Genomic DNA, 21,474 nt, shown 5'->3' with positions numbered 1-21,474 from the left:
GGTGAGCTCTTCCTGAGTTTCCTGATGTCCCCTGGCTCTGTGCTCTGCAGTGGAGAAGTGGCAGGCTCTGTCCACCCTCCTTGAAGCCTTTGGGAACAGCCCGACCATCATGAATGGCAGTGCCACCCGCTTCTCCCAGATCCTCTCCCTGGACTTTGACCAAGCTGGCCAGGTGGCTTCGGCCTCCATCCAGGTAAGGGGCATTGCTCAGGCCAAGAGAGCAAAGATGGACCCTGGGTCATCCTCTCCAGGATTCCAGCTGATGAAATGGAACCCATGACAGCACAGGCAGGGTTGGCCTGGGCTGTCCCCAGTCTGCCCTCCAGGTCTCCTGCCTGTCTTCTCTTCCCGTCTCCACCATATTACTGGGAACCCCACCCTGCTCTGCCCACTTTCTGAGACCCAGGGACTCAGGACTTCTGTCAGGCTAGTGCTACACACTTGATAGTAAAGTAAGGCCCAGGCACACTGATCTTCTCTTCACACTGAATGAAATTTCTTTTTTAAAAGTTATGCTTACTTTGCTACATTGATTACATTCATAAGGCTTCTCTCTAGTATGTGTTCTTTTATGAAACTGGAGATGACTGGACTTTGCAAAAGCTTTACCACATTGATTACATTCATAAGGTTTCTCACCAAGATGTGTTGTGTTCCCTTATGACATTGGAGCTGACTGGATCTTGCAAAGGCTTTACCACATTGATTACATTCATGAGGTTTCTCTCCAGTATGTGTACTCATATGTTTTTGTAGATGACTTTGCCATTCAAAAGCATTACCACATTGATTACATTCTTAAGGTTTCTCTCCGGTATGGGTTTTTTTTTATGATATTGGAGATGACTAGATCTTGTAAAGACTGTATCACATTGATTATATTCATAAGGTTCCTCTCCGGTATGACTTCTTTCATGCCTGCAAAAATAATGGGCACGTGTGAAAGCGTTACCACATTCACTAGCCTGATCAATCATTTTACTAATATGAATAAATTTTACACTTGGTCTAATAATAAAGAACACTCAGATCTTAAGGTTTAAAAAAATAAAAGTTATACTTATTCATTTATTTGTGTGTATGTATGTACGTGCACACACACCTGCATATCACAGCATGGAGGTCAGAGGGCAGCTTGCTGGGGTCGCTTATTTCCTTCCATCATGTGGGTCCTGGGGATTAAACCCAGGTTGTTAGGTTTGGTGGCAAGCGTTTTTGTCTAAGCCATCTTGCCATCTCCTGAATGAAGTTTTTTGCCATAAGCGTCCGTCACCCTAAGAAGGCTGATGATTCCTGGGTACTGGGCATGGTAGTGCCCACCTCTACCCCCTGTTCTAAGAGTTGGGAACTTCCTTCTTTTGCCTGGCTCTAGTTTCTACTTTTGCTGATCTTGAAGTGAAGTGGTAGGCGGGTGAGCACCTGGGAATAGGATGCCCTGCTGGCTCTCTGGACTTGGAGGATCATGGGTAGGAGAACTGTGACCCTTCTTCCTCACCTCTGCTTTGCCAACAGACAATGCTCCTGGAGAAGCTGCGTGTGGCCCGACGCCCAGCCAGTGAGGCTACTTTCAATGTCTTCTACTACTTGCTGGCCTGTGGGGATGCCACCCTTAGGTGAGATTGGATGGGGCTCTAATGGGGCAGTGGACTCCAGCCCACTGACTAGGATTCTGGGCCTTGCCAGCTTCTGGCCCACCGTGCCCATGTCCATCACCTTCTGTGTGCTGGCTCCAAGCTGGGCCCTAGGGACGGTAAGATTATAGAGACTCAGGCCTTGCCATTTAGCAATGACTTGATCTGAAATCTTAGGGTCATGTCATATGAAGGGGCTACAACTGGCCCCTTGGTGTTCAGTTGTCTCCAGGTCTGGGGAAGAAGCTCACCTGGATACAGGTGACAGCTAGCTTGCCTGCAGTTGTACAGTTGCAGTACAACTGCTGAGATAGTCTGAAAGCCATGCCTTCTCCAGTACCTCCAGCTGGCCCTCAGCCACCTGATGGATAACTTCTACCGTGTTCTTCCATTTATGCCTCAGACTGGCTCCCTGCTCATGGCCAAGCAGGTGGCTCCAGGCACCCTCTTCAGTGCCTTTTACAGCAGAGGCACAAATGTGTTTCCCACAGGCTCCCTGCTCCTCTCCAGGCTTTGACTATACCCTTTCTTCTAGGGAGGTGGATGTCCTTCTGAGGCATCCAATCCAGTTAGGAAATGTGGCAGACCTGGCTGGGTGATTGGGGTGATGGGAAGACAGAACACAGTCTGAAAGCTAAGATTAGTTGTCATCCCTGAGAGGGATATGGCCTCAGCCTGGGGACCAAGCCTCATGCTGATGCCTCATTTGTACCCCTAGGACAGAGCTCCACCTGAACCATTTGGCTGAGAACAATGTGTTTGGAATTGTGCCATTGTCCAAGGTGAGAGCCCACCTCTGGGAACTGAGTTGGTGGCTCTGGGGCTAGAAGCCTCCATTGGCAGACGGTTCCTCATGGGTGGTTCTAGCCTGGCCCTCCATTCCCAGAGGGTGCAGCATATGGGAAATGCTGGAAAGGCAGCTCTCTGAGGTTCAGAGCCAGCACTGCTGTCTCCCCTCCAGCCTGAGGAGAAGCAGAAGGCTGCTCAGCAGTTCAGTAAGCTACAGACAGCCATGAAGTTGCTGGCCATCTCCCCTGAGGAGCAGAAGGCCTGCTGGCTCATCCTGGCTTCCATCTACCACTTGGGGGCTGCTGGAGCTACCAAAGGTAATGGGCAGCCTGTCCTGTTACCCAGAATGCCTTGGAGGCCCCTACCCATTTGTGTTGTTCATTCTTGTCCCACATGTTATGTCTTAACATTCAGCTGTTACCAGACAACCTTCCCCCGCCCCCACACATGGTTTGACCTGTACCCCATCTCAGTACTCCACATCAGAGCAGGCTAGAGAAACATCTCTGTCCACGATGGCCTGAGGCTGGGCCTTAGCTGTCAAGAAAGAGTGAGGTGCGGGCAGGTGGGTGGGTGGCTCCGGTGTAGGGTTGAGGGATGGAAGGTACTCCCTCAGAGCAGCAAGTGACTCTCCTTCTTGTTCCCTTCCTGATAGAGCCCCTTGAGGAACAAGCCGGTAACTAACCTTGGCATACCTTGGGATGTAGGGACCTGCTTGACTGTCTTGGTGCTTCCCTGGGCTTCTGGGCACTGGGCTCATTCTCACAGCATGGAGAACTGGTCTAAGGAGAAGCCCTATTTGTGGATAGAAGAAGAGCCTGGGAACTGTGGGACTTCTTAGAATCCCACCCCCACCCCCATGTCAATTTTCCTTCTCATTTGCATCCAGAGCCTGGGGCTTCCTGAGGCCAGTTTCCCCATCTTTCAATCCACTGGTTTGGTAGTTGCTGCTCTTTCTCCTGCATGTCAGGGTGGTGGTCACTAGGGGGCAGCAGGCACCTGGTGATGGATGGCTTAGCACTTGGGATCCATCCATGCTTGTGGATGGCTGGGGTGCAATCTGAATTGGAAGACTGTTCTCTTCTTTGAATATTGCACTGAAGCCCAGGATTGTAGCAGCTCTTTACCCCCTTTCCCTTCTGCCTTGCAAAAGGGGATGCTGGCTCTGGACAGCACTTCTGGCTTTTGTTCTCTCTGTCTTCTTGGAGACAAGAAAGTCCTGCTTAGCAGGAGTTGGGAAGCACTGGTGGCTGTGGGTGGGTGCATGCAGAAGCAAGTGTCCAGGTGTCTGGTCTTTATGAGAGCAGCTTTGGGTTAAAGAGGTGACCTACGGACTGTTGGACAAAAGGGTGTGAGGGCGTGTAGTCATCTCTTGAGAGAAGTGCTTGTTCTCTGAAGAGTCAGGCCCAGGTTTCCTTGACCCTTCTCAGTCGTGACTGCAGGTGGAAGGCTCTCTGAGTGTTGATTAGTGTCATTCTCTCCTCAAAAGTTTCTAGTATTTCCCAGATGTGTGTGTGTGTGTACACACAAGCACACACAAGCATATGCACAGTAGGACATCTGTGGGTCTCTGTCAGTGTGATGGCATCCACAAACACATTCCTTTGAGACTGTATCTCATAGCTAAATGTGATCGTGTTTTCTTGCCTGCTCATCTTCATAAACCCCTGCCTCCCACAGTCCCTTCCCAAGGGCCTGGCGGGCTCAGTTGATGACTGTTTGCTAACACACTGTTTTTCTTTGCATGCTGCATGCTGCTCCTTTGCCTTACAGAAGCCGCTGAAGGTAAAAACCTTGTTTCTTGTTGGCTTTCCCTAATTGCTGTGATTAGACACATGTTGGCTCAGGCGAATATGTCTGTGTGGGCTGTTCCCTTTCCCCTGCGGCTCTGTTGCCTCTCCACTGTTGAGCCATTAAGGTGTCTACGGTCTCCCTTAGGGGAGGGGAGTGGGGAAGGATCTTAAAGTACCCAGGGAAAGGACAAGTGCACTTGCTTCCTTTTGCTAAACCCCACACAGGCACACGTGTCTTAGTGCTCCTGCTGGGTGGGCCTCATCCTCTGACCCCGCCCTCATCCATCTCAAGCTGGATTTGAAACTGGTTGTGCGCCCTCTAGTGGCAGCCCGTGGAGTTAGTGCTTCTTTTAGGATCAGCTCTTTCCACCCTTAAAGGACTCTGGAAGAGCTGACAGTTGCTGGTGATTCTGTTCCCATGTCAAGCTCAAGTTCATGTCAAGGCTGTCTATTGCCTCCAGAAGATGCCAACTCCCCCATCCTATGGAGTGAGGGTGCCAAAAGTCACAGTGGTCTCCAGTTGTCCTAAGAACCTAAGGTGCTAGACATATATTTTTTTTTCCTACCCCACAGCTGGACGAAAGCAGTTTGCCCGCCATGAATGGGCCCAGAAGGCCGCATACCTGCTGGGCTGCAGCTTGGAAGAGCTGTCCTCAGCTATCTTCAAGCACCAGCTAAAAGGTGGCACCCTGCAACGGTCCACATCCTTCCGTCAGGGCCCTGAGGAGAGCGGCCTGGGAGAAGGTACAGATGCCTGGGGCCCGTTGACTGAGGAGTGGGATTGGAAGGCCTTGCCTGGGACTTCTTGCCATCCTGGGGGTGGGCGGGTCTAATAGAGGGGGTAGATGCTTGCAGTGGGATAGCCTGGGACACTGTGCTGGCTATGTGTGCAGAGAGCATTGCTGGGCAAGTCAGGTGGCCCCAAGGACTAAAGCTACATCTGCTCCTCTGGTCCCCCAGGCACCAAACTGAGTGCTCTGGAGTGCTTAGAGGGCATGGCGTCGGGCCTCTACAGCGAGCTCTTCACTCTCCTCATCTCCCTGGTAAACAGGTAAGTACCAAGTGGAACCCAGAGGCTCCCCACTTCTGCTTTAGTAAACGCAGGTTTGATGTTTATGTTTATGGCTTGGGCAGGGCTGTCCTCCACCAGCAGAGGACTGGCTATCCTTCTAATCCAGGGGCCCTGGGTACCTGGGGAGGGAAAGGGGCCGGCCACATGCCAGGACAGAGAAGTGGGGCTCACTGTGTGGTAGTGCCCCTTCCAGCTCTGACCCAGGCTCTTCCCACTAAGGGCTCTCAAGTCCAGCCAGCACTCACTCTGTTCCATGATGATCGTGGATACACCTGGCTTCCAGAACCCTGAATGGGGTGGCTCAGCCCGCGGAGCCTCCTTCGAGGAGCTATGCCACAACTATGCCCAGGACAGGCTGCAGAGGCTGTTCCATGAGCGCACTTTCCTCCAGGAGTTGGAGAAATACAAGGAGGTACGTAGCAGCCACCTGAGCAGGGCCTCTGCACATGCGCGTCAGTGACTCCCAGTTCTCCATCCCCCTCATTCCTGCTGTCCCTGTTTTATGGATGGAGAATCACCCTGGCCCTTAGCTGTACTCTTTCTTTGTGAATAGTCTGTGTTCTAGGAAGCTGAAGGTGTATTCAGAATCCCTGGGAGGTCTTCTTGGGGTCTCTTTTTGGCCCACTTTTCAGTCTGTGAATCACTACAATGCAGTTTCTGCCTCACAGTGGGCCTGGGAGCCTCTTCTTCCAGATCCCTGTCCCAGATCTCCCAGACTCTAAGACTTGGGTGGTGGCTAGCTATTGAAACCCTCTGAAGAGAAATATGGGATGGGGTGGAATCTGAGATTTCTTCCTCCTGTGGAAAATAACATTTCTTAGATAAGAGAAGACCCCAGAGGGAGGGTGTGACTTTGCCTGCATGGGTTCTAAGATGATTGGGTGGAATGGAGAGAGGGCTTATTCTGCATTGCCTAATCAACTGGTGTACATAACAGCCGAGTATGACTACAGTTTAGTATGAAAAGAGATTATGAAAATCTTAACTGTCAAAAACCACTGAGTATTACTACCTTGAGGGGTAATGAACAATTTGTCCTTTGGGATAGTTTAGGGGGGCTCCTGCATAGAGATGACCCTAAAGGGCCTGTGCAGCCCGCTCCTGCGGGCTCTGTGGTCCCCTGTGCATTACCATTGTACCTTCCTTCCTAGGACAACATCGAGGTGGCGTTTGATGACTTGGAGCCTGTCACAGACGACGCCGTGGCTGCTGTGGACCAGGCTTCCCACCAGTCCCTGGTAGGAATGTTAGGGAAGCACAGGCTAGCCTCGCCTCTTTCCACTCGCTTGCCTGTGGTAGAGCCCCCCCCAGCTGAGCTGCTGCCGGGGCTGCCGCTGTGGCCTAAGGAAGGATCACAGCACATAGCCTGCACCGTGGCTACAGGCTCTCAGTCTACCAGTGAGAGGGCCACATATATTCCAGAGTCCCAGCCAAACAAGAAAATGTCCCTCCTCTCTTGCTACCGGAGGCTCAGACCCTGTCCTCAGCTCGGCTGAGCCTTTGGTGTACTTGCCGCAAGCTCTGGTGTCCACTGTTGTGGGTTGGGGGTGTGGGGTGAGCACCCAAATCCAGAGGCTGTAATCCTTCACTCCATTGTCACAAGAGGAAGACAGATGCTGTCTCTCAGGGCCTGTTCGAGGAGGCAGCAGCACCCTCAAACAGGGAAACAGTGTATGGGCAAAAATAAGTTTATGAGTCCTCACTGCACAGCCTTGGGGATAAGCTGTCACCCTTTTTCTTGGGCATCTTTTTGCCTGAGGCGGTGGCCGGCCTGATGAGAACTTGGCGTTTGGTGATTGTCTTCAAGTCCAGGATTTACAGCTTGTATATTTTTTGGAGAGTGATCTTTTTTCTGGGCAGCAGAGCTCTTGGTCTGCTTTGGCTCTCCCTGTTTGCCTGCAGTGGGCCCTGCTGGGCTAGCCCAGGCAAGGGGACAGATGCTTGTAGTGCCAGGAAACTCTCCAGGGAAGATGGAGTTTCTGTTCCTAACACCTGGGCTCCTGTGGTGGCCTCCCCGGAGAGCCTTTGGCATCTTCAGATGTGAAGAAGTTGTCCTGACGACTCCTAAGCAGCAGGGGGCAGACGTGTGTTAGGCTGTAAATCAGGCATCCTCTTGAGGTCTCTGCTGTTTGATGGTTCTGGACAGGGGTCTCACTCCTTCCTGCTATTCATCTCCAGATGCTAGAATACCATCACCACCCACTGGTCTTTGGCCTCCTGGGAATCATACTCGATTCCTTTCTATGAGGAAAAGATATAGGCAGTAGATCAAAGAGATCAATTTTCTTATTTTTCTAGTCTGCCAGGCCTAAAAGCCAAGCAAGATGCGGTATGGGCAGTTCTTCCTGCCTAAGGAAGACAAGAGAAATACCCAGAGACACAGGAAGGGCACCTTCAGGCCAGATGTGGCCCCAGGCCCAGGTTACTTGGTCTCCATGGGGTATTAGAAAGAAGGATTCTAGCCTTTCTTGAAAAACCAGAGGCTTAGAGACCAGGCAAGTAGCTCATTTGGCAAAGCTCTTTCTGTGTAAGCGTGAAAATTGGATTTCACCCAGGAGACAGAGACAGGAGATCCCTAGAGAAGCTGGCTAGCTAGACTAGCCACGTTGGCAAGTTCAAGCAAGAAACCCTGTCTCAATATATAAGGTGGAGGCAAAATGATGAAGGAAGAGACCCGGCATTAACCTCTCCTCCACAAGCATATGCACACGTGAGAGAGGGGGAGAGAATGAGAGAAAGGGGGAGAGAGGAAGAGGGAGGGAGAAAAAGAGAGAGAGAGAGAGAGAGGATGAGAGATAGGGAGAATGAGAGAGAGGGAAGGAGAAAGAGAAGGAGAAAGGGAGAGAGAAAGAGAATATTTGCCAACACCCACTACTTGCAGACTCTTCCAGGCCAGTCTGCTTGAATGTCGTCATTCCCTTCAGATAGGGACATCCTGCTTTTACCCACTCTGCTTCTGCTGGCCACTACCTCTAAAGAGTCACCTGCCTCGGGGGTTTAGTCCTTGTGTTTGTGGCCAGCAGCGATCTGGGCACTCTCTGGATTCTCCCCACGGGGACCAATGTTAACCCGACAGCCATCATTTATGAAGAGCCCTCTTTGAAGCCGGGTGTGGTGGCACATGCCTTTAATCCCAACACTCTGGAAGCAGAGTCACATCGATCTCTGTGAGTTTGAAGCTGCCCTGGTCCACAAAGTTAGACCCTATTTCAAAATAAATAAGCAGAGAAAGGCCTCCTTTGAGCTTTGGCTGTGCACAGACTTACAGACTTCATCGCAGTGAATCTTCCAGGGAGTGAGGGCAGTATGGGGTCTGACCTTGCTCCCATGGCCTCTGAGGGGATAAAGATTGAGGAGAAGCTCTAAGTATGGGTGCACCTCAGAAGAAGCTTCAGTCTTGGGTACCTTTGGACCCCAAGTCCCAACAGTCTTTTGTGGTGGATTCTTTGCATTCTTTCTTAGCTCTTTTCCCATCTATGCCCATGTCATCCACAAGGCGGCAGCAGTGAGCAACCAGAGCCACACCGTTCAAATTCAAGCACGTGTTAACTGTGTGGTTGGCAGGGGACGGCTCCTTTCGCACAGCTCTAGGCAGCTAAGCTGGATCTTTCCCCTTGAGCGTAGGTTCGCTCGTTGGCCCATGCCGATGAGGCAAGAGGACTACTGTGGCTCCTGGAAGAGGAGGCACTGGTGCCAGGTGCGACGGAGGATGCCCTCCTGGACCGTCTTTTCTCTTATTATGGCCCCCAGGAAGGTGACAAAAAGGGTAGGTGGTGCCTGGAGGACAGCCCTTCTGCTTTGGAGAAGCCAGGTGGAGTCTCTACCTGTATGTCAGTGTCTGGGTCCTAACAGAACTTTGCTTCATGCACCCTCAGGCCAGAGTCCTCTTCTGCGCAGTAGCAAACCACGGCACTTTCTCCTGGGCCACAGCCATGGTACCAACTGGGTGGAGTACAACGTGGCTGGCTGGCTGAACTACACCAAGCAGAACCCAGCCACCCAGAATGCACCTCGGCTCCTGCAGGACTCCCAGAAGTAAGGCCATCTCATATCCCAACCCTGGGCTGCCTTCCTCTGGTGATATGTCACAGTCCCATCACTAGCAAGGCAGATAAGCATCTGATCCCTGAGACAACAGTCAAGGCCACAAAGGCTTCAGGACTCAGGAATAGCCTGCAGAAATAGAGATGTGGGGCATGGTTAGAAGTGCCTATAGTTTTCAGTGTGGAGCAGAAACAACACAGTCAGCAAACTCGGTGGCACACACCTATAACCTCAACACTCAGAAATTAGTAGCAGGGGTGTCAGAAGTTCAAGGTTTTTCTTGGCTACATTTTTAGATTTTATTTTTTTAAATTATGTGTGTATAAGGGAAGGGGATGAGTACACGGGTGCAGTGCCCATAGAGGCCAGAAGAGGGCATCAGATCCCCAGGAGTGAGAGTGACAGATAAGGGCGCCACAAGAGCTGGTAAGCTCTCTCTTCAGACCTCTCAACAAAATTCAGAAACGAAAAAAATTAGTTTAAAACCCAGAAATCAATGGGTGGTGGTGGAGCATTCCTTCAACCCCAGCACTCAGGAGGCAGAGGCAGCTGGATCTCTGTGAGTTCGAGGCCAGCCTCATCTACAGAGTGAGTTCCAAGACAGCCAAGGCTGCACAGAGAAATCCTGTTTTGAAAAAACAAAACAAACAACAAAACAACAAACAAACAAACAAGGCAGTTAAAACCCAGACACCAATCACATAAGGCCTGTCACACCATAGATGGTTAACTCCTCTCCCTGTAGACAGGGACTTGTAGGGGCCAGGCAGTTAGCGGTGAAAACAATATCCATGGCTTACACAAGAGAGGCAATGAACAAGAGATGAAGTATCTAGACTAATTATATGGCGTGCTGAGCTGTGCATTAGAGACATCTCCCCTCACCACTGAGGAAGGAGTGGATTCTCGCACTGCCCACTCCCCTGCATGGCCTCTATCTTGGGTTTTTTCTTCTTCTAGTTTTGCTGTAGGATATGGGACATACTGCCCCAGTAAAGATGGTCCAAGCCTCTGGCCACAGCCATATTGGTGTGTGTGTGTGTGTGTGTGTGTGTGTGTGTGTGTGTGTGTGTGTAGGGGAGTTCCTAAGGAGCTGAGCTGTCGGGGAGTGCAGCCTCTATTGCCCCACATTGTAACTCCTTTTCTGGGCTTGCCTCCTGCAGAAAGATCATCAGTAACCTGTTTCTGGGCCGGGCAGGCAGTGCCACCGTGCTCTCAGGCTCGATTGCAGGCCTGGAAGGTGGCTCCCAGCTGGCCTTACGCCGAGCAACTAGCATGAGGAAAACCTTTACCACGGGCATGGCAGCTGTCAAGAAGAAGTCACTGTGCATACAGATTAAGCTGCAAGTGGTAAGAGTCCAGCGAGGCCCCAGGTCCCTTACTTCTGGCAGTTTGGACACTCAACACACCCATGGCACCAGTGCCCACTCAGATCCACCTGCTTTGATCACGGCTCCTGGGGTTGCTATGACTGGCTATGACTGGTCAGCCAGACCTGAGGAGGGCAGAGATGTCTGGGGTTAACAACGTCCTAGCAGGTGGCGGACCAGCTGCTCTCATATGAGGAGCGGAGGTACCAGACATCAGAGCACTGAAGGCAGTCCTTCTCCCTTTGGCAGGATGCCCTCATTGATACCATCAAGAGGTCCAAGATTCATTTCGTGCACTGCTTCCTTCCTGTGGCCGAGGGTTGGCCTGGGGAGCCCCGATCTGCCTCTTCCCGCCGAGTTAGCAGCAGCAGTGAGCTGGACCTGCCCCCGGGAGACTCCTGGGAGGCTGGGCTGCTACAACTGGATGTGTCCCTGCTCCGTGCCCAGCTCCGGGGATCCCGCCTGCTTGATGCAATGCGCATGTACCGTCAAGGTGAGACATCTTCCCTCCCAACCAAGCCCTGGAGTCCCAGAGCTGGCCCCATCCTGCCCTGCTGCTGTCCTGTCTAGGGACTGGCTTGAGGTCTCCTTTCTTCTGAAGATTCTTCTTACTATTCCCAGTCCAACCTGTGGCTTTATTACTTTCTACTGTGGGACTCCTCTCTTCCTCCTCGCCCTTCTCATCCTAGTCCTACACACCCACACACCCACGCATGCATGCACGCACGCAGGCACATAGGCTCCATCCCAAATGCCCTATCATTTGCTCTCTTGGCTCCTTTTTTTTTTTTTTTTCTCTTGGCTCCTCCTGCCCACCATCCCTGGTGTGGGCAGGTCAGCTCTGCCGGTAGCAGCAGATAAGAAGACTCAGTGGCCTTTCAGCTCCACCTGCCCAAGGGGAAACAGGTGCTAAATCTCTTGGAAGTATTTAAAATTCCCAAGAAAGGTCAAAAAGACCCTTTTAATGGACCCAGCTCCAGGGGGCGGGTGCTAGGATGGCAGTAGTAGCAGTTGCCATCTGTACAGTATTTATGGCTCGCCAGGTGCTCTGCCCAGCTCTTCCACACAGTAATTCACAGCAGCCTCATGAAGCAGTAACTGTTATCATCCCTAAGTACGGAGGCAAGACTCAGAGAGGCTTAGGAGCGTGCCCAGGGTCACCCCGTGGCAGAGCTGGATTCCAGCCAGGCAGGTTCGCTTGTCTAGCCTCTCTTGTCTCACAGAGAAATTAGGAATTGCCAGGTTTCTGCTCTTTGTTCCCTGCCCATCACCTAGAAGCTCAGGCCGGGCCCCATCCACCCACAGACAGGTCCCTCCAGGTGTCCCCACAAGCACCTTCGTTTTTCCTCAGCAGTGAAAGCCAGGAAACAGGTTCCCTACCCTGTTCTAAATAAATCATCGATCTGTCCCCACGTCTTGATATGGAGTTGGTGTTTATTATTTCAAAACCAGATTGTTACCGCTCTGAACCAAAATCAATGTGCTTTACTCAAACAAGCAGATCGATGAGGCCAGCGGCAGCGGCCTCCCCCTCCCCCGGCCCCCAGCCACCATCGATAGCACTGATGATTAATTAAGATGCCAGGCGTCCAGACCTGCTATCCTGGCCCATCAATTTAATTGCAATTCAGATACAATCAATAGCTCACTTTGTCTTGGCCCCTCAGCGGCCCCCGCCTCCTGTTTCAATTATCAGGCACATGCATCAGTCTCATCTCCCAGTTGGAGGGTTTCCCAGAGCTGCCTGGCCAGAGCAAGCCCCCAGCTGGCTGTCAGCACCCCAGGTGTGAACTCCACTTCTGCCTCCAGCAGCAGCAGCCTTGGTGACCTTGGGTGACCCAGTGGCTCCAATCTCAGGCCTCAGTCTCCATGGCTGAAAGCTGAAGTGGGTCCACTTGGGAATCCCCTTCCGGCCTGGAACTCTGGAGTGGACCTTGTGGCCCTCTACTGTGGGCCCTGGTGAAATCTGTATGATTGGAGTCTACTGCTAGCCTCTCTCCTGACCTCGTTCTGAGCCAGGAGCCATCTTACCCTTCACTTGATCTCAAGCCCAGACACTTTAGGGGAAGAGAATTTCAGGGGTTTTTTGTTTTTTATTTTTGTCATTTAGCTTTAAACTCAAGGTCAAGGTGGGGTGGGGGGGAGCCCTTCCATAATCCAGCTTTAGGAGACAAGAGACCGGGATGTCCCATTTCACTGAGCGTTTACTCGCCAAGCCGTACTTACTTCACATTTTCCCACTTCTCTGTGACTGCCGTGTGGAATAAGGTCCAGGGCCCTGTCTAAAGGTGAAGATGGGCCTGGAGTGTAACTTTAGCTCATGATAGAGAAGGAGCCCCCACTCAGGAAGCCTTCCAAATGAAGATCACGGAGGACAGCTAGCTAGCTGATTTGGGGATGGCTGGACGGTCTGGGTGACCTCTCTAGGATACTTTCTACCCTTTCAAGTTCAGGACTCTGTGATAATACAGAGACTGAGCGAAGCTTTGAAGCCTTAATAAGGAAAAACAGTAGGACATCAGTTGGTAGTTGAAAAATGTGGGGGCTGGTCTGGGGATCCGGACCCAACTCCTTACAACCATGTGACCATGTGACTTTAACTGAGGGAGAGAGAGAGAGAGAGAGAGAGAGAGAGAGAGAGAGAGAGAGAGAGTATTTACAGTGTTGGGAATGAAACCTGGAGCTACAGCCATGCTTTACCCTGAGCTAAAGCCTTCATATCCTGTTGTCGATCTGAGGGTCTGTCCTTTCTGGGCCTTCCTTGTCCACAACCACCACTATCCCACCCCCCTCACCTCCTCGCCCTGCCAGCCCAATCAAGCTAGGTATTGATGATCTGGTTCTGGTTCTGTCTCCAGGTTACCCAGACCACATGGTGTTTTCTGAGTTCCGCCGGCGCTTTGATGTCCTGGCTCCACACTTGACCAAGAAACATGGACGTAACTACATTGTGGTGGATGAGAAGCGGGTAGGTTTGCATCTCCAGGATCTTTGCAGTCCCCCTCACTCGTGCAGAGCCCATTTTTCCTAGACATTGCAGGCTGGTTCTTTGCTCAAGGTTACTGAGTTCCAGCCAACCATAGCTAGGACAGACACAACAGGATGGCAGCCTGAAGTCAGCTCAGAGCATGGCTGCAGGAATTGGAGAGGAGCCATTGTTGTTGAAGGCCAAAGATTTGGGTATCTGTGCCTTAGGAAGCCAGACAGTCATACTGAGAAAACATACCAGAGCCTCCCGACTAGATGACTAGGTTTGTGTTTTGGGTAGCCCACTGACAGCACCTGGGTCCCTTGGCCTCGGCTTTCATCCCTCAAGTAGGAATCTGTTTAGGGCCAGGCAAGCCTCCTTCCTAGGAGGAGGCCGAGATGGCAAGTCTACTTTGGTGCCAGGAGTTTATGGGTCTGTGAGCCTCTTACAATCAAGAACGATGAATTCCCCTGCAAGAAGGGGTGTCTTTACCACTTTACCCTGCCACCTTGCCCTCCAGAGCCAACTCCTCAGGCAGCCAATAGGTTCCTTCCTTGTGTACCAGCCTCATGCTTCCAACTTGGCTCTGAAAGCACCTCAGTCCTCGGGAGGCTTCCCTGAAGGGAGGGCACAAAAGCCTGGGGAAGGAGAGCCCATGGCATTGCCTAGTCTGTCCCTTCATGTTCCACCCGTGCTCTGACTCACAGACATACACTCTTGAAAGCCTCAAAGATGTGTGCAGTCTTGGGTCTGTCAATGCTCCTCACCTCCTCACGTAGGTCCTGACTTCATCCTAGCTCCTCTCTCAGCTACAGACTGTACCTGTCTCCCTGGAAATGCTGTCCTTCCCAGACTGTCCTTTCTGCATGAACTTCTCTGATCACGGCATCCATCTTGTAGGTGTCCCCTGCTCAAGACATCTGCTGTTGGACTCAGCAAGACCTTTCCAGTCTAGACCAAATCTATTCTCTGTTCCATGACTATTTTTAAAAGTTTACTAGCCAGGCAGTTGTGGCACACGCCTTTAATCCCAGCAGTCGGAGGCAGAGGCAGGTGGATCTCTGAATTAGGGCCAGCCTGGTCTACTTAGTGAGTTCCAGGATAAGCTAGGGATGCACTGAGAAACCCTGTTTCAAAAGAAGGAGAAGAAGAAGAAGGAGGAGGAAGAGGAGGAGGAGGAGGAGGAGGAAGAGGAGGAGACTTCATTTCTGCTCAGCCTTGACACCGAGCCTAACCTACCCATCACAGCCTCTACCATGCTCTCCTGAGCTCCCTCCCGAAGCTCCCTCTTATCCCTGCTCTGAAGGACCAGCCCTCGGGTGGCTGTGCCCTTCATGTTAGACTCCCAAGGGCCAGGGAAAGAAACTGTACAACTCTGTAGACTTAAATCCCTCCAGGCTTGTGATCGTCAACTTTAGGTGGGCCCTTGGCACGGCCTAGCAAGGCCTCGGTGCCCTTCCTTATATGGCTTTAGCACCAAGCTCCATGCCTGCTCTTCCTTCCGTTCATCTTTGTCCTCACATCTCCCACTACCTTACCTTCCCACGTCATCTACCTAGTAGACTACCTTGACTCTGACACCGAAGGTCTAGCTTCTTCTACATCTCTATGGTTCTCTTCACCTTCCTCCTTCTTCCTGTCCCCCATCCTGCCTTGGTGGAGACAGGGTGGAGGTGGGACTTTTATTTTTTGGGGCAGCTCTTTTCTCTGCAGCTTAGAATCCATTCCATCAGGGATAACCATTTCTGTCTTGATCTTCAACCTCTCCTAGCTCTTCTGTCTATAAGAATGGTTCCAGAGATATCGGCCATGGATGAAGCCTCAACCTGGAAGGCCTCGTGTCCAGCTCCTGAGCTGACTGGCTCAGCTCTCTAGCCTGAGGCCGTCCAGTCTTCTCTCCTGAGCTCCTGCTCTGCTGCCTCAGCAGCCTGTTCTCCTCTCTGGTGTCTTGGGGATGTTCTCCCCATTACTTCCGTGTTGCTAGAGCCACTGGACACTTTTCTATTCCCTGTTCCTTGATTTTTTTTTTAAAATGATTCATTTATTTTTATGTGTTTAAGTATTTTGCCTACATGTATGTATGTGTACAACTTACATGCTTGTGCCCATGGAGGCCAGAGAGGGAGTCAAATCCCCTGGAACTGGGGTTACAGATGGCTATGAGCCACCATGTAGGTGCTGGGAATGGTGGGAATGGACCCCAGATTTTCTGGAAAAGTAACCAGTACTCTTAGCTGCTGAGCCACCTCTTCATTCCCCCCCCCTTTTTTAAAAAAGATTTATTTATTGTGTATATAGTTTTCTGCCTGCATGTATACCTGCAGGCCAGAAGAAGGCACCAATTTTCACTATAGATGGTTATAAGCCACCATGTGGTTGCTGGAAATTGAACTCAGGACCTCTGGAAGAGCAGTCAGTGTGCTTAACCACTGAGCCATCTCTCCAGTACCCCCTGCCCCACCCCACCCCCCCAACTTTTTTTTTTTTTGAGACAGAGTTTCACTATGTAGTCCTGAGTCTCCTAGAAATCACTATGTAGACCAGGCTACTCTAGAACTCACAGAGCTCTATCTGCCTCCAGCTCCCAAGTGCTTGGAATAAAAGTGCACAGCACCTGCCTGGCTGTTCCTTGGGTTCCTGCTGTCCCTTGGGCTCCTGCTGTTCCTTGGGTTCCTGACTTTACTGACAGCTCTGTCATTTTGACTGCTCACCTTCTCAGGCCCCATGCTAGCTCACCAGTCCCTGCTCTCCCCCTGGAGGCTTCTGCTAACTCAGCACTTCAACAAAGCCCTCACCCCTCAGTACACCATCTTGGCTCTATTGTTTATCCCACCCCCTCTTCCTGGAGAGCGTCATTGTCCACGCCCATCACTTCTCTTACCACATATATATTGATGATCTCTGATCAGTCGCAGCTGGACCTCTCTCCTGCGCTCCAGGCGCACACGATCTCACTGCTCTAACCCCTGACTGAGCACTCTCAGACCTCTCATTCTCTTGCCTCTCAAACCTGTTCTTCTTCATACGTCCCATGCCTTGGTGAGTGACCTCTTCCACTCCGACTCTATCCCTTCCTGAGAGAACGAGTGAGTTCCCAGGCACGGCTGCTGACTTCTCTTGAGGCAGTTAAATCCCCGCCCCTTACTCTTGCAACATATAGTCTCTCATCTTGTGACCCCGGCCTTTGCTCCAGTTGGCAGCACTGCTTTGAATGCCCCTTTCTATGCGGCAATTAAATTCTCCGGCCAAGCTGTACTGTTCTGGGGTCCTTCACTCGCCACTCCGGACTGGCTTCCACGCTTTTTATTTTGATATACTTCACTTGTCTTGCCTCCCACTCATCTGCTCCCCAGCAACACAATTTGCTCCTCTTCAGTCAGCTCTGGTATCCAGAGTGGACACAGTAGTAGCACCATGGAAACCTACCTGAGGGGCTTGTGGAAGAGATGATGGGCTTTCTAGGAGGGATGGGGCGGGGGCGCGTAAATAGAGATGGTGAGAGCCTGTTCAGCCCTCATGGCAGCCTTCTTTCCTCAGGCTGTGGAGGAGCTACTGGAGTCCCTGGACCTGGAAAAGAGCAGCTGCTGCATGGGCCTGAGTCGGGTAAGTTGCACACATGTGGGCAGCCAGATGTTTGCTCCCCAGTGGCCCCAGGCAGATGGCTGGGCCTCCTTTCTGTTCTGCTGCTTCATCAGACCTTGAAATCTCCCCGTGTCCCTTCTGAGTCTTGCTCCCCAGCTCCCCACTGGCCACTCAGGAACTACCCTTTCTTCAGCCAGAAGCCAGGATGTAGATACTCCAGTTTCAGCAAACCACTTTCTTGCCAAGATAGCTAACTGATTCAGGACTGTGAAACCTCTGTTGGGACGTGGCTCTGAACTTGGCGTGAGGCCCATTTGGGGAGTGGGAAACAGAAGGGCTGGACTTGAATGGAGGATGAGGCCAGAGGCAGCAGGAAGACTGTTCCAGAATGTTATCAGGGTCTATAAGAGCAAGCAAGGACACGGCGAGCTGGGCCACCACCTGCCCACAGGCTTCATTCCTCATCTAAATGGAATGTGTAGCATAAAAAGCAGGCTCTCCTGACCTTGGGCTCACACGAAAGGCCAACTGAGCAATCCTCCTACAGGCAGGGAGCCCTGCCCACCTCTCCCCTGGCTGGAAAGCTCGGATTGGAAGCATTCTTGAATGTGCTCTGGGGACTGGTGAGGAGCAGGGGCAGGGGTAGCAGACAGAGAGTCACTGATACAGTGTTCTTCTGTGAGCAGAGAGGAAAGGGTCCCTGGTCACAGGGCCTCTTACAGTGTGAGGTGGAGGGAGAGGCACACACGTTCCTTGTTGTCTGTCCTCTGTCAGTGTTTCCTGATTCACTGTGTCTTCTCATCTCAGTGCCTGGTGTCCTTGGCTCCCTCTTCTCTGTTGAGTCTTTGAAGTCCCTTCTGCCCTGTTTGTTGCTTTCTGGTCCTGTTTTTCCTTTCTCTCCATATTCTGTGTTTGTTCCCACCCCTTTGGTATTATTTATCTGCTCTGGTCTCTGCTTTGTCTATGACATTTGGCTCCCTTCCTTTCTCTCTGGTCACCTTCCACTATGTACACACACACGCACACACACTTACACACACACACACACGGGGTGGGGGAAGAGAGACAAAGAGACACACACACATTCACACACCACACAGAGAAACACACTCATATACACAAATTGACACACACACACAGACACAGACATACACACACTCATACACACAGACACAAACACGTGTACACATACACAGACACACACAAACACAGACAGTCAGACACACACACACACACACACACACCTTTTCTGAGACTCAGAGACTGCCAGCTGGACTTCCTGCAGTCAAAACCATTCCTTCAGCTACGAAGAACCTCTCAGATTAGCTCACACCCAGGTTTTTCTGTGAGCTCCTACCCCTCTAGCCGGCTGGACCGCTGCAGGCTGGTACTGGGAGTGGCACTCCTCCAAGCCAGTTCCTAGTTTCCCAGACACATCTCAGGCAGGAACAGGCCTGCACAGGTTGCTCTTCTTCTGGCTACATCTTAGACTCTCAGCTATCCTGAGTCCTTCCAGGTACCAAGCTGAGGCAGGTGAGCCACAGGGGCCTACTGGTACTAAAGGGAAAAGGGGTCGAGGCTGGGTGTGTTTGCTTTGAGACAAGAAGCTTTAGCTTTGCAGGCTGCACTTAGCACTGGCTGATGGTCAAGGACTGGGTGTCTGTCATAATGCTTCAGTGGCGTGGCTTCATTAGAGGTCACTGGTCCCTGGAAGGTCAGGCTAAGACTTTTGGAGTCTGAGAGCCTCCTGATACTATAAAGTCTGCATTAATGAGTATTCAAGGGAGGAGATGCCGAGAGTCTCTCCTTGTTCTCTCTGTGTGTAAATGTGCATTCATGCATATGTGCTTGTAGTGGGTGCTGTTGAATAGAGGTCAGGGGTCGAATCTGGTGTCTTTCTCCCTGGTTCTCCACCTTACTTATTATTATCATCTTTGTTACATTTATTTATTTAGAGAGGCTTGGAGGGTGTTTGGGCATCCTTGTGTTAGAGGACGGCTTGCAGAAGTTCATTCTCCTTTCTGCCATGTGAGCACTGTGGATCTAACTCAGGTGCTCGGGTTTGGTGGCCAATGACAATTCACTGAGTCACCTCCTCAGCCCTGTCAGTCTTGAGTTTTTTGAAACAGGGTCTCTTACTGAGTTGGGAATTCAGTGACTAACTAGACAGGACAGCCAGCATACTCCAGGACCGTCCTCTCTCTGTGCCCTACCCAATCCCCAGGACTAGGGTTACACACAAGTGTCACCACACCTGACTTTTATTTGGGTGCTGGGTGCCTACACTCAGGTCATTTTGCTTCTATAACAGGCATTTAACAAGGCGAGCCATTTCCTTAACTCCCCTCAAAAAGGACCCTTAACTCCACAGACTTTGAAGAGATTTGAGGCTTGCATCTGTGGTCTTTAGAGCATTATTTCTTATTGTGTTTCTGAGCCATTCTGGCTCTCTGTGTCCACACTCCTTTTCCCTGTGTGCTACCCAAGCATATTTGCTGGACCTAGGAGCAAACTGGCTATTCTTCCCCTCAGAGGCTCGCATATATATTACTGGGAACTGACGTATGAGTCAGACTTAAGATGCATATGGAATCCCACTGGGACAGTATCACAAGAACGGAGCTGGTCTCAGGATGAGGCTTCTGTGAGGTTACCAGATGCTGACCAGGTTTAGGCTTTCTCCTTTCTTCTTCCCTGTAGGGGACTCTGGGATCCTTCCCCTATAAGAACTTTATATTACCTGTGTTCGTCTTCATTTCCCATCACTGACCCGCAAAAGGGAATTCCTCTGTCTTTCTTCCTTCCTTCCTTCCTTCCTTCCTTCCTTTCTTTCTTTCTTTCTTTCTTTCTTTCTTTCTTTCTTTCTTTCTTTCTTTCTTTCTTTCTTTCTTTCTTTCTAACATGTATTGCTTATATGCCACCCCCCTGCTCCACTTTACTTATAAGGCCAGTGCTCAGGGCAGGAGAGAGAAAGAGAGAGAGAAAGAAAGAGAGAGAGAGAGAGGGAGAGAGAGAGAGAAAGAGAGAGAGGGGAACAGCTGGGTGTAGGTCCCAGCAGGTTTCCTACACATCTGTCTTCCAGCCCCCAAACCTGTAGGACAGGTCCCTTGCTGGGGCCCATGCACACCCACCTCACCAGCTCCTTCATGAGAGTGTGAAACCCCAGGGGGTAGGGGTGGGGCAGTGACATGAAAGAGGAGGTGGCTGGAAGAAGCAGAGCAGCAGGGTGGACAGGTAGAAGCCCCACCCCCACCCTAGTCTTTCCCCCACATGCGGATCTCAGACCTTCCTCTCACACCCAGACACACAACCTCACCCCTCACCTGATGCCAGGCAGCTGGAGCTATGCTTGGGCCCTGGCTCCTGCCATGCCACCCAGCACAGTGACAGGATCGAAGACACACCTGAAGGGCCGCCCCTCTTTGTTTGACCTGTGAGGGCTTCCTGTTCCTGTGCCTGGTATCTTCTTTCTGTGTGCTGTTGTCATCTCTCTTTGAAGTTAGCCTTCCCCTTGGGCCTGGCCCTTCCCCAGCAGCCCTGCCGAGCACCTCCCCTCCTCTTTTGGGCAAGTGGATTTTCAGGCTGTTCTGGAACCAGGGTCTACACTCCCTAGGCTGCTGGTTCCCTGTGCCAGCTGCCTGTCCCCCTGGTACCTCCTCTTGTCTCTTTGCTGCCCCAGCCTAGTCTCCAGCTTTTACCAGACTGCTTCCCCGACAGGTGTTCTTCCGGGCAGGCACGTTGGCACGGTTGGAAGAGCAACGAGACGAGCAAACCAGCAGGCACCTGACCCTGTTCCAGGCGGCCTGCAGGGGCTACCTTGCCCGCCAGCACTTCAAGAAGAGAAAGGTGCTGCTCTAGGGATGCCCCAGCCTAGATGGCAGAGTACCTGTGGGAGGGCATGCAGGATACATGCCAGGGAGGCCAAGCAGTTATCATCATCTGAGAAGGAGGTGGGAACCTCCCCAGAGCACCGTGCCTGGGCTGGATTGGGCAGCGTGCTTGAGTGCCGAGCAGTGTGGGCACGTGCCCCAGCTGGGGTACTGTGTTGTGGGAGTGTGGGGGAAGCAGGGCCCAGGCAAAGGTGGGCTCTGGTTCATGGGCTGCTCTATGAAGATTAAGGAGCTGTGTCAGCGACTCCTTTTCTTATTAGCAAGTCCATAAAACAGCCAGCACTGCCGCCTCTTGTGTTTCAGCAAGATTAGGTTTTATAGCATAGCTAGGCCAG

At 51.6% G+C, this 21,474-nt stretch overlaps 1 protein-coding gene across 7 annotated transcripts in view; it reads left to right on the top strand.

Moving 5' to 3' along the window:
- Positions 1-21,474, top strand: part of Myo18a (myosin XVIIIA) — a 100,566-nt gene that overhangs the window by 55,115 nt on the left and 23,977 nt on the right. For 3 of the 7 annotated variants that reach the window (XM_028759286.1, XM_028759285.1, XM_028759287.1), the window contains 17 exons: positions 51-193; positions 1,513-1,613; positions 2,350-2,413; positions 2,593-2,737; positions 3,076-3,096; positions 4,194-4,205; positions 4,787-4,957; positions 5,174-5,264; positions 5,505-5,697; positions 6,437-6,523; positions 8,910-9,051; positions 9,161-9,320; positions 10,493-10,679; positions 10,949-11,192; positions 13,558-13,667; positions 17,205-17,270; positions 20,967-21,095. In XM_028759286.1, coding sequence (XP_028615119.1) covers positions 51-193; positions 1,513-1,613; positions 2,350-2,413; positions 2,593-2,737; positions 3,076-3,096; positions 4,194-4,205; positions 4,787-4,957; positions 5,174-5,264; positions 5,505-5,697; positions 6,437-6,523; positions 8,910-9,051; positions 9,161-9,320; positions 10,493-10,679; positions 10,949-11,192; positions 13,558-13,667; positions 17,205-17,270; positions 20,967-21,095 — 2,066 coding nt within the window. The remainder of the gene's footprint in view (positions 1-50; positions 194-1,512; positions 1,614-2,349; positions 2,414-2,592; positions 2,738-3,075; positions 3,097-4,193; positions 4,206-4,786; positions 4,958-5,173; positions 5,265-5,504; positions 5,698-6,436; positions 6,524-8,909; positions 9,052-9,160; positions 9,321-10,492; positions 10,680-10,948; positions 11,193-13,557; positions 13,668-17,204; positions 17,271-20,966; positions 21,096-21,474) is intronic. The other 4 variants (XM_028759291.1, XM_028759290.1, XM_028759289.1 and 1 more) reach the window with 2 other exon arrangements.

Source organism: Grammomys surdaster, unplaced genomic scaffold, assembly GCF_004785775.1.
Source record: "Grammomys surdaster isolate TR1022 unplaced genomic scaffold, NIH_TR_1.0 126278, whole genome shotgun sequence".
Classification (NCBI taxonomy): domain Eukaryota; kingdom Metazoa; phylum Chordata; class Mammalia; order Rodentia; family Muridae; genus Grammomys; species Grammomys surdaster.
This window is presented reverse-complemented; position numbering and strand designations above follow the sequence as displayed.